This window comes from Amblyomma americanum, chromosome 10 (genome assembly GCF_052857255.1).
Source record: "Amblyomma americanum isolate KBUSLIRL-KWMA chromosome 10, ASM5285725v1, whole genome shotgun sequence".
Taxonomy (NCBI): Eukaryota; Metazoa; Arthropoda; class Arachnida; order Ixodida; family Ixodidae; genus Amblyomma; species Amblyomma americanum.
In genome coordinates, this window is record NC_135506.1 from 9,094,021 (window position 1) to 9,106,198 (window position 12,178).

General features: G+C 49.9%; 1 protein-coding gene across 2 annotated transcripts in view; it reads left to right on the top strand.

Annotated features, from left to right (window-relative positions):
• The window catches only part of LOC144107236 (ubiquitin carboxyl-terminal hydrolase 19-like), a 49,081-nt gene that overhangs the window by 11,321 nt on the left and 25,582 nt on the right, over positions 1-12,178 (top strand). For both annotated transcript variants that reach the window (XM_077640234.1, XM_077640233.1), the window contains exons 11-15: positions 2,692-2,757; positions 3,261-3,371; positions 4,081-4,191; positions 4,737-4,820; positions 5,272-5,366. In XM_077640234.1, coding sequence (XP_077496360.1) covers positions 2,692-2,757; positions 3,261-3,371; positions 4,081-4,191; positions 4,737-4,820; positions 5,272-5,366 — 467 coding nt within the window. The remainder of the gene's footprint in view (positions 1-2,691; positions 2,758-3,260; positions 3,372-4,080; positions 4,192-4,736; positions 4,821-5,271; positions 5,367-12,178) is intronic.

Below are 12,178 nucleotides of genomic sequence, written 5' to 3' on the forward strand. Positions count from 1 at the left end.
ACCCGCCGCAGTGGCTCAGTGGTTAGGGCGCTCGATTACTGATCCGGATTACCCAGGTTCGAACCCGACCGCGGCGGCTGCGTTTTGATGGAGGCGAAATGCTAATGCACCCATGTGCTGTGGGATGTCAGTGGGCATTAAGTATCCCCAGGTGGTCGAAATTATTCCGGGGAGCCCTCCACTATGGCACCTCTATCTTCCTTTCTTCTTTCTCTCCCTCCTTTATCCCTTCCCTTAATCCCTTCCCTTAAGGCACAGTTCAGTTGTGGGATATGTGAGAGAGATGCTGCCCCATTTCCTTTCCCCAAAAACTAATTTTCATTTCAATGCAGTTTGATGTAGTTTCTTATTCGATGGCAGCATTGATTTCCTGTCAGTGGCACATTGTGTTCAGTGTCTCCAGATTGACTGAACTTTTCCATGGTATTTTGTGGCTACCATAGCTTAGTAAAGATTGGTTTTTATTGTAGTTATTATTTTATAAATACAGTAATTCCCCATTATAACGAAATCACCTTACTCGAAATAACGCTTTGTTCGAAATTTCTTCCGGTCCTGACCCAAACACATGCATTTTAAACCGCATTACTCGAAGCACACGAAGGGCTTGACCCGCTTAGAGCGAAGTGGCAAGCGGAGGCATCACCGCTGCCGAGCGGGCAACCCTTTGCGCATGCAATGTCAAATTAATACCGCCGACGAATTAGTCTCATACCAAACCAAACCTACGACTGATGACCTGCCTAGTAACTAGTACCAAGCGAGTGCAGAGTGCTCTCAGCTGTTTACAGCAGAGCAAACGGAAGCTGTCAAATTCCGTGGTGCAGCGTGCCCGAATCGGTCTCAGTCGCATCGCTGGTGTGCGTCGTGATTGAAACCACACGAAAATAGAGTTTTGTGACGGTCTCTTGCGGTCTCTTGGATGCCGAAAAGTGGCCAAAACACCGCGGGCAGACTTGCGCCATAGCATTCCATGGAGTGCACCTGATGAGCAAAATTTTACCGCTCTAAAGAGCACTTTTGGCTCTGAAATGTGCGAAAAAGTGCAAAAGAAGTGTCCCTCCAGTTTTGAGCCCATTCACACTTGCGAGTCGCAAGCGAGCCGATCTTTCGGCAACAACGCCGACCGCGGACGCGCCGGGCAACGAACTGAGTTGCTCCCCGGCAGCTGTAGTCGTCGCTAAGCCTAATTGTTTCACAACGACCAAAGACAAAACTCGTGAAAGCGTGCGAACAACGTCATTCTCGAGAGTTTTTGCTTCAAACGAGAAGGCGACCTGCAGGTCGCGCTTGCAAGCGTGAACACCGGTGTTGTTGAGCTGCTGCCCTGACGCAAGCGACTGCTGGTCGCATGCCCTTTGCCATGTTTGACGCGAGGAGCTACGTTAACAAATCGGGAAGACGACTTTGGGGAAGCTGGTCTAGAAATTTGCTCGCTGCTCGCCATAATCGGCCTGCATCGCAATAAAATACTGCCCCTAGCTTCATTGCAGTTTTGATGATGCAGATCGGCTGATAACATGCTGAAAACTTAGCGAGTCAGGCTGTCAACATGGTGGATCAACGCAACCATGGTGTTTCCGCAGCGATTTTCTCAAGCCGGTCATGCTTGATTTGCGCCACCCGACTAGACTAACTGTCTAAATGCGTGGTGGGGTCAATGAATTTTGTTCCTAGACATTTTTCAACAGCGCGGACGCGACACTGCGCGAACACCCGAACCGTAGAATTAGCACATATGTCGTCGACAATTATGCGCCGAAAAACTTGTTTTGCGAAAATCACAGCTGCACAGCTCAGGAAAAAATTGCCCAGTAATCATGCAAAGCCCCTACTGCAAAGCCGTTCAGTTTTCACAATCGCGCTGCGTACCCACAATGAGTGGCTAATTGTTTTTTGAGCACAACAAACACAACCTCGGACTCGAGCCACGGCATTTGCGGTGCTTTCCAGCGCGATACTCTTGTAGTCTTCCTTGACTGCCCATAAAAGTGGCCACTGCCTACGCGATTCGAAATACCCCGAAGATTGAATGCATGGGCGGCGACCGCGGCCTTGTGCAGTGCTTGGTAAAATTGGAGCAGGGGTTGCATGCTCTAAGAACCTGAAACTGCCAAAGCTCACTACCTTTTTTGCACCCGAATAAAGTTTTGCTTCACTGAATACACTGTATTTTGACATCCACGCAGTTGCGGCGCAACTACAGCTAGACGGCTTCAGATTTTCTCAGGTGGTCGCTTATATCGAATTACTGCACATAACGAAGTTTTTTCGCCGTCCCGCTGACTTATTATAAGAAGGGATTACTGTACAGTTGGTATGGATATATTCATGAAAAAGATGGTCTAGACAGACAAAAGGCAGGAGTAGAACCATTGGGTGCATTTTCACAAGCCTCTACTGGTACAGGCTCATATTGGTGATGTTGCTTTTTTGCTACAAGTTGGTTAAGCTCTGCCAGAGCTTTGTGGGCTGTTTTGAGATGATTTTGCTTATGGTTGCTGACTGCATGCAGGCTTCGTCGTTCAAAAGAGTCAGTGTGAGTGTAAATGAGAAACTTGCTGACATCTAAATGTTGTGTTTTTGATGGAGGTGACATTCTTCATTTTCTCTATTCTTTGTTTTCTTGTCATATTGCGAATTTTTTCTTTTAGCGAAATCAAAAACAACACCCCTTCTAATTGTTTCTAGGATCTCAACCGCATCCACAACAAGCCCTATGTGGAGAGGGTGGAGTCAGCTGGCCGTCCGGACAGCGTGAGTAACTCTGAGCACAGTTCAAGGCATGGCAGCTTTCTGGGCTGTAATGCACATCATTTTTTATGGCCCCTTTTGCTGGAAAGTTTTTCCTTCAAAGCGCTAATTGCCGTGCCATGCACATAATTTCAAAATAACTTCGAAGAATGGCCGATGGGAATGTCAAATTAATAAAGGCTCAACACCTGTGGTTGACCAGCAACTGTTGCCCTCTTTGACAGCGCAAGAGACGCAGCACTCATTGTGTGTCTTTTACATTGCATGCAGCGCTAGTTTTTAGTTAGGCACCTGTCGTTAAACAAACTTTCTGCTTATTTGTGTGCATAGCTCAGGTGTCTGTTACCAGCATTTGGTCTGTCAGTCCAACTGAAAATTGATGTCTGTTGATTGTTAGCTTTGGCATTTGTTGGCAAATACTAAGATGAGTACCAATCAGTTGTCTACCGGCACAGCTGAACAGTGTTGCTTCGTCCCCCGTTTCTCACCTGAGTGCTGTTCTCCAGATTGTCGCTGATGAATCCTGGAGCAACTACAAGCTTCGCAACGACTCCATCGTGGTGGACCTCTTTCAGGGCCAGTACAAGTCCACTGTCATCTGCCCAAAATGCCACAAGGTAGGTGAAATGTGTTCTGCTCGGGCAAGCTTCTACGCATGCTGCATGATTGCATCGGCTTTTATAGGCCGCTACTGTGCCAACTTGAATGAATTGTCTTCCACTGAAGAAAAACTTTCAGGCCGCTACAAAGGCAAAAGTGGTTGGGTACTCCATCTGCGATGTTACCTTGGAAATTTACGAGTGAAAATAGTACAGAGCATCTTAGTAAATGAGCCCTGAACGACGAGCAGGGTAACGAACGAAAACCCAGTTGCAAAATTATCTGCTGGAGAGAAAACATAGGCTAGCTCCAGTAACACGTCCAAAGAGCCGTCTTTGCACCTTCGAAGTAAAAATCAGCCGCCATAGTATTCAGTGTCTCTCGTCTAAGATCTTCTCGTTTTGCTGTCCGCATTTTGATTGTCTTGTTTGTGTTTAATTTGATGCTGATTACATAATATTGGAGAAGGTTGTAGTAAAAGATTTACTATCTTTTTAACAAATCAGGCTACATGTGTTAGGGTTTACTTTCTTTTGGCCAGGAAGTCATGATGTTTTAAGTAACAGCTCTTTTTCTTTCTTTTCTTTTGTTCACGCAGTGACCTTCTTCACAAACGGTGCTTTTTCGTGATCCATTAAAGCAATAACCATCTGGCTAAGTGCCTTTCTGAATCGTGTTTCACTGACGTCGTGTATTGACACATGCTGGTGATCTGTCTACTCGCAGGTCTCGATCAGCTTTGACCCCTTCCTGTACCTGACAGTGCCCCTGCCAAAGAGACAGCGGGTGTTTGTCGTGAACTTCTTCTCTCTCGACCCACAGTCTATGCCAGTCAAGGTTTGTATGCCAGCCTTTGAAGACCTCAGTTCGGGAATTCTGGCCGCTCTTTCGACCACAAAGGCAGTGTTCCTGCAGTTTTCAAGAAGTGTTAAGGGGGACATGGGGGAAGAGCATGACTATTTTCTACTGCCTGTCGATTCTGGCTTGTGACAATAGTACAACATAACTGCACAATCACTGCTTGGAAGTGTTGGACCATGTGGTCTAATCTCTGAGATCATGCATAAAAAACTGTGTTATCATTACCTCAGTTTTCTTGGGAAAACAGCTGATAGTGGTGAAGCCTGCATTTCATTTTTAATTTTTTTTTAGCTTATAAAAGTACTGTTTTCAGTGAAGTTAGCCTCTTTTTCATTAGAACATAGTAATTATCAATGCAGGCGACTCTAGTTTGTCCTCTGTGTCCCTTTGAACTTAACGTATAAATGTCTTGGGAGCTGGGAAACTTGTCTACGTTTGAAGCCATTTAAATTGTGCTATGGGATGTTCAGATTCATTTTTATTGCTTACTTGCTTCATGTTGCTTGTTTATCTTTTTCCAGCTGCGGGTCAGGCTGAACCATGATGCTAAAGTCCAGGACCTCAAAGAAGAGATCTTCAAAAAGACGAACGTCTCCCCCAAGAATGTATGTTCCGTTTCCCATTGATACTTTTGGCTGTTTTCCCAACTGCTTGTTGATAATGTGGCTAACCGCAAAGCTGACAAGCATTCTCTTCTTTTTTTTTTAATCAGCAGTGGGTGTCCTAATTTGCCTCTGGTAATTTATACCGCCTACCCACTGTGATAGCAGCTCACTTGGTCAGCAAAATAATAAAAACCCCATTAATCGGGCTCATATAATTAAGTTAGAAGTAATTTAGCCTTCTTAGGGGATTTTGGCAGGAATGAATAGTCTGTTTAGAGCTGTTAACACTTCCATCTAAAAGTGTAGCTGGCCTGACATACGATATAGTATATGCGTGTTTGAATCTTAACTTCTAGTGTGTGTGTATGTGTACTTGAGCAGAGGCTTGTTCTCAAATTCGCAAGACTGCTTGTGACTGGTGTTTGACTCCTCCTCTGATTGGTGCTTTCAGCTACATGTGCTGGAGGTCTACAACCGGAGGATTTACAAGGTGTATGGCAAGGAGGAGAGCCTCGTTGGAGTGACTCCCAAGGACCAGCTCTTTGCGTGAGTGTAGCCTGCATTGTGTCCCAGGGTTTCTCAAACTTGGTTCTGGTAATCCTTGGGTTCCTTGCAGTGCATTATGGGTTCCCCATGCACCTAAATCCACCCATGCCTCTCATCCTCCACCTTTCCTTTTTTTTCCCACTTTAATTTTGGACTCTTCAAACTGTATACGTTGATACAGTTACACCTGTTATATATATATAGCGAGCATGTAAAAAATTGTGAAATTGTTTAATATAACTGAAATTGGTGATATAAAATTTTACAAAAAACCCACGCACGAAGTGCGTGAAAGGGCAGCAACTCAAAAAATTCTTTCTGGAAAAATGGGGAAACCTTTTCTTAACTGTTTAGAAGGTGCTTGTGGCGATTCTGGAGGCCACAAAAAACTGAGCACCAGTTAGGTTGGCTTCTCTGCACAGCACGAAAAGCGGACGGGTCGTGTGCCAGCTAGGGCGGCTTCCCTGTATTACAGCCGTGTTGCATGGGAAGTGGCCTGTCAAAGTTAAAGCCATGGCTGTTCTCCCCACCTCCGTGGCAGCTGACATGAGCGCAGGATGGTTACCGCAAAGCTTGCATCTGTCCACGCCGCTGCTTCAGGGAGCACTGTCGAAGGGTGCGAGAGGCGTGAACGCATGATGGCTGCCTAACTATCAACCCTTCACTTTGCTATATCTTTCGTGGCACCGCTGGCGAGTGCGATGAGCGCAAATGCTGGTGTATACACTTGCCACACCACCACCAGTCACTTGTGTACTGTGGCGAAGCCTGCTGCATGCCATCCGAGCAGGCACCACTTGGCGCTGGGGCTGTTCGCCATATCCGTTCTGTGGCGAACTGTGTTTTTTATATATAGTGTAATGGGACCGACAGGCGCAGCGCAGCGAAGAAGCGGACGAGTTCAAGCGGGACAACGAAGAAGCAGACGAAGTGCAGCTGGGTTTTTCGAACGACGCCTTTGAGTGTGCCCGTTGTGTCGCCGGACAACCAAGACCAACCGACCTGTGCTTCAAATAAACGCCTTGACACTTGGTGGAGGTGCTGGGTAAGGTCGAAAGAGTTGCGGAAGCGGCAGAGAAGTTCCAAGAGTTGGTCACGGTAAGCGGACGGAAGGTCGGGATCGATGTTACGACGAAAGACGTCGATGGAAATCGGATCGGGCGCTGTCGCACAACAGGCTAAGGCAGTAACTGGGGAGCAGGCACGGGTATCGGAGAACTCGGAAGCAAGAGCAGGGTCCAGTTCTTCAATAGAGCCGAGGCATTCGCCGCGAAGAACAAACGACGGGTAAGAAAATGGGTTGGTGACATAGATGGCGCAGTGGCCATCGGAAATCGAGACAACGGCGAATGGAATGAGGAGGCGCTGATGGCGAGTGGGTGCTGCGGTAGGTGTGAAAAGAACAGGGCCGCTGAGGAAAGAGTCGGGGCGGAGCGGAACGAGGGCTGAAGAGGAGGGAGGTATGTCGGTGTCGGCAGCTACAAGAAGCTTAGCGGAGCGCACAGGTAGGTCACACAACGAAACATCACACAGGGGAGAAAGCTCAAGTTCCGCACGGGCACAATCAATCACTGCACGGTGGGTCGAGAGGAAATCGCAGCCGAGGATGACATCGTGAGAGCAGGCGGTCAGCACAACAAACTCGATGGTATAGGCGACGTCGTTGATAGTAACGCGGACCGTGCAGGCTGCGATGGGGTGGATGCGCTGAGAGGTGGCCGTACGTAGTGAAAAGTCAGACAGCGGCGTTGTCACCTTACGAAGTTTGCGGCGAAGAGCATCACTAATTACTGACACTGCAGCACCCGTGTCGACGAGCGCGAGAACGGGGACGCCTTCAACAGACACCTCAATCACGTTAGCAGGAGAACACGGAGGACTTAAAAAGTTGGCAAAACACGCAGTTCTTGCCTCCTGAACTGCGGCAGTCAGTTTTCCTCTGGGAGAGGGTCCGGGCGGCGGAGCATCGGAGAAATGGAACGTCGACGAGGGGAAGGCGAGCGACGAGTAGGGTACTGGGAGCGAAGTGTAGAGGAGGCAGAAGAGACATTAGGCAAGGGCGGCCCGGAATCGTACCGGAAATTGCGCATGAAATCGCCAGAACGAGGAGATCGCTGACGGCAAAAGCTTGCGACATGGCCCGGAAGACCGCAGGAATAGCATATCGGTCGATTGTCCTCGGTACGCCAAGGGTTCGTAGGGTTTCGGCGGGGTCGACGAACCGGGACCTGCGGCGGGGGTATAGACGGCGGTGGAGCATAAAAGGCCGGGCTGCTAGGGTAGGCGGCAGAGGTGGGCGAGCGCCGTGTACCGGTGACTGCTTCAGCATAGGTGAGCGGCGCTGCTACAGGAGGAGGTGGGGGACTGGATGGCAGAACTGCAGCGACCTGCTCCTGAATAACACGACGGATTGTGGGCGTGAGAGATGGCGCCAGGTCGTGCGGAGGGCAAACGGGGTCGGGAAGGTGATGCAGCAGAGAAAGCTGGCGAGCGACCTCTTTGCGGATGAAGTCTTTAACCTGCTGCATGAACAGGGACTGCTCAGCAGACGAGCCACCAAGGGCCAAGCCAGCAAGACCCCCCGCAGGCGCGCCGGACTGCCGCGTAGATGCGCGTTGCTTGCGGAGTTCGTCGAAGCTTTGGCACAGCTGGATGACGGTGGCGACGGAGGTGGGGTTCTTCGCCAGCAGCATTTGGAAAGCGTCATCGGCTATGCCTTTAAGTATGTGGTTGACTTTATCCCCTTCGGACATGGAGGGGTTGACACGCTTGCACAGGTCAACGATGTCCTCGATGTAGCTGGTGAACGTCTCGGAAGGGAGCTGAGATCGAGCACGAAGACGTTGCTCGGCGCGAAGCTTCCGGACGGCGGGGCGGCCGAAAACGTCGGCGAAGCTTGTTTTAAAGGACGACCAGGTGGGAAGGTCGGCCTCATGGTTGCGAAACCATAGGTTGGCAACGTCCGTTAGATAGAATAGGACGTTGCTAAGTTTGACGGAATCGTCCCAGCGATTGTAAGTGCTGATGCGCTCATAGGAGGCCAGCCAATCGTCGACGTCTTGGTCATCGGTGCCACTAAAAGGAGAAGGGTCACGCTGGCGCTGCACCCCGTGACAGAGGACGGTGGCAGGGAGGGGCTGCGATGGTTCACTCGGACCTTCCGGCATGGTGGCGGAGACGAGGAGCGTTCCACTTCGAAGTTCCAGGATGAGGACCGGGACGGGAACCGAGGCACCTCCACCAAGTGTCAAGGCGTTTATTTGAAGCACAGGTCGGTTGGTCTTGGTTGTCCGGCGACACAACGGGCACACTCAAAGGCGTCGTTCGAAAAACCCAGCTGCACTTCGTCTGCTTCTTCGTTGTCCCGCTTGAACTCGTCCGCTTCTTCGCTGCGCTGCGCCTGTCGGTCCCATTACAATTACGCCAGTATCATCGCCCCTTTAACGCAGCTTCTTGCCGGCAGCCCGAACCTTTCGTCTTGGTCCCCCGCCTGCGATACCGCGTTCAGCACTTTACGTCGCCTGCTGGTCTCTCCCCCCATCCTTCGCCATTTTGATCCCGCCTGTCCGACAGAAATTCACACTGACGCGAGCGGTGTGGGCTTGGGCGCAGTTCTTGCCCAGCGAAAGCCTGGGTATCCGGAATACGTCGTCGCTTACGCCAGCCGCGCCCTCACCAAGGCGGAATCAAACTATTCTGTTACAGAAAAAGAATGTCTCGCCATCATTTGGGCAATTGCCAAGTTCCGCCCTTACATTTACGGCCGGCCCTTCTATGTCGTCACAGACCACCACGCCCTATGCTGGCTATCCTCCCTCAAAGATCCTTCTGGCCGACTCGCCCGCTGGGCTTTACGTCTCCAGGAGTTTGATATACACGTCATTTATCGCTCCGGCCGCAAGCACTCGGACGCCGACGCCCTTTCTCGTTCACCACTCCCATGCGAGTCAACCTCTGCCCTCGTCTGTGCCTACGAATTCTCTTCGGTCAACATCCCTGATATGCTCTCCGAACAATTGAAGGATCCTTGGATCACCTCGCTGCTAAACTTCCTGAACACTCCCTCGCCGCATCCTTCGACCCGGACCCTTCGCCGCCAAGCCCACCACTTCGCCGTTCGTGATGGCCTCTTATACCGCCGTAATTACCTCCCCGACGGCCGGAAGTGGCTGTTGGTCATCCCTCGACACCTCCGTGCTACAATCTGTGCCTCTTTTCACTCCGCTCCACAATGCGGCCACGCCGGTGTACTGAAAACATATGCTCGCCTTCGTCAGCGATTCTACTGGCGAGGTATGTACCGCTACATACGTCAGTACATTCGGTCATGCATCGCCTGCCAACGTCGCAAGAAACCTCCCCACCCCGCCGCCGCTCCTTTGCAGCCGTTACCTTGCCCTGGCCGTCCCTTTGACCGCGTCGGCATTGATCTTTATGGCCCGCTTCCAACTACTTCGGCTAATAATCGGTGGATCATCGTTGCCGTTGACCATCTCACCCGTTACGTCGAAACGTCGGCTCTCAAATCTGCTACCGCAAACGATGTCGCCCACTTCATTCTACACAGTCTTGTTCTTCGTCACGGCGCCCCGAAAGAACTTCTGAGTGACCGCGGCCGTGTTTTTCTCTCGGACGCCGTCGAGGCCCTGCTCAAGCAATGCCAAATCGTTCATCGCTACACCAGCGCCTATCACCCCCAGACCAACGGCATGACTGAGCGGTTCAACCGCACTCTGAGTGACATGCTCGCCATGTACGTTGACACCGCCCACTCCAACTGGGATCAAGTGCTCCCGTTCGTCACGTACGCGTATAACACAGCTACTCAGACAACAACGGGGTTTTCTCCTTTCTTCCTCTTATATGGCCGGGAGCCTACATCCACCATGGACACCATCCTTCCTTATCACCCTGACCCTTCCGAGACCACCTTACTCTCCGAAGCTCACCTGTATGCCGAAGAATGCCGGCAACTTGCCCGCTCTTTCACCACACAGCAACAATGGGATCAGAAGCACCGTCGGGATTCCCCGGACCCTCCAGCGTCATACCCATCTGGCGCCCTTGTTTGGCTCTGGGTGCCTTCCTCCACTCCCGGCCTCGCCACGAAACTACTGTCTCGCTTTCACGGACCTTACCGGGTTGTCCACCAAACTTCTCCGGTGACTTATATCGTTGAGCCGCTCGTTCCCTCTTCGGACCACCGTCGCCGGGGGCGCGAAACTGTGCACGTTGATCGCCTCAAGCCTTACTATGACCCGCCCATCCTCTCCTCTCCGTAAGTCGCCAGGATGGCTCCTTTTTCGGAGGGAGAGTAATTGTAATGGGACCGACAGGCGCAGCGCAGTGAAGAAGCGGACGAGTTCAAGCGGGACAACGAAGAAGCAGACGAAGTGCAGCTGGGTTTTTCGAACGACGCCTTTGAGTGTGCCCGTTGTGTCGCCGGACAACCAAGACCAACCGACCTGTGCTTCAAATAAACGCCTTGACAATAGATAGAGTAAACATTGCATGTGTTTGTAAAAAATATTGGGGAAAAGTTTTATGAAATAATTCATAATATACATGTTCATTATACCGAGGTTCGAATGTAGCAAGCTGTTTCACTCTGCAGTCAGTCATTATCGACTGGATTTGGACATTTTTCTGATGGGCCGCATTTGTGCGGCCCTTTGTTTCTTTTCATGTGTCCTAAGCAGGAAGGAGTGGTTTAAGACATGTAGGTTTCATCAGTACCTGCATAAAAAACTGTTTGGAGGCTCCTTAAGGCCAAAAAAGAGTGAGAACACCTTGCCTAGCTCATTGGTGACAAATGTGTGCGCCCATCGCAGTTATAGACTTTACTTCAGCTGCCATGATTACTGTGAGAGATGGCAATGACTTCTGCTGTTTAGTTGCAAACTTGGGCTATAGTTGCACTGTTCTTAGTGCAGAAGTTGCATGAACTTTGGAAAAAATTCACCTCTAAGGTTATTATGTTCGGTGACTTAGGTTCAGGCACTTGGCGCCAGAAAAATTCTCTCGCATTTTTTGGTTTCGCATCCTCATGTTTGTCTTAGATGCGAGAAGAAAAAACCTTTTTTGAATGTGGGAGTGTAGATGCCAAGCTGGCTAAATGGTTATGGCGTTCGGCTGCTGACCCGAATGATGTGGGTTTGATTCCAACTGTAGCGGTCGAATTTCATTGGAGGCGAAATTCTCGAGTGTACTGTATGGTGTAGGTGCACGCTAAAGAACCCCAGGCGGTCGAAATGTCCGAAGCCCTTGACTACGGAGTCCCTCATAGCCTGAGTCGCTTTGGGACGTTACACCCCCATAAACCATGATTGTGGGAGTGAGCCAGAACCTTTGGGAATCATGGTCCTTCATCTTTTCTTGCGAATGCTGGTTGGGCTTGTTTCACTTTGTTGTACAGGAACTTGTTTTCAAGGTGCTTTTCATGCAAGTGTTGTCGTTATCAGAGTGAGGTGTGCAGTTGAACATCCATGCTTATGACTTTTACGCGTCATGGCTATACATAGGTGTACACAGTGGTAGTTAGGGCATTTTTTTGAGGCAAGTGAATGTTCTTTTGAATTTTGTGCATCTTGCAAGTAGCAACTACAAAGAAATGATGTATATAAGTATTGTGCTTGTCATGGTGGCCAATGGAGGAAAAAAGGTTTTAAGTGTGCATAAAACACAAAGCAGTCAATGAAAAATGAAAGTTGTTTATATGCTACTTTAGTGCACATTGGAATGCTTATCTGTTAAGGGGAGACGCGGGTCGAAAAACGGCGATTTTAAGTAAAAAAATCACTTGTGTTTTTGAC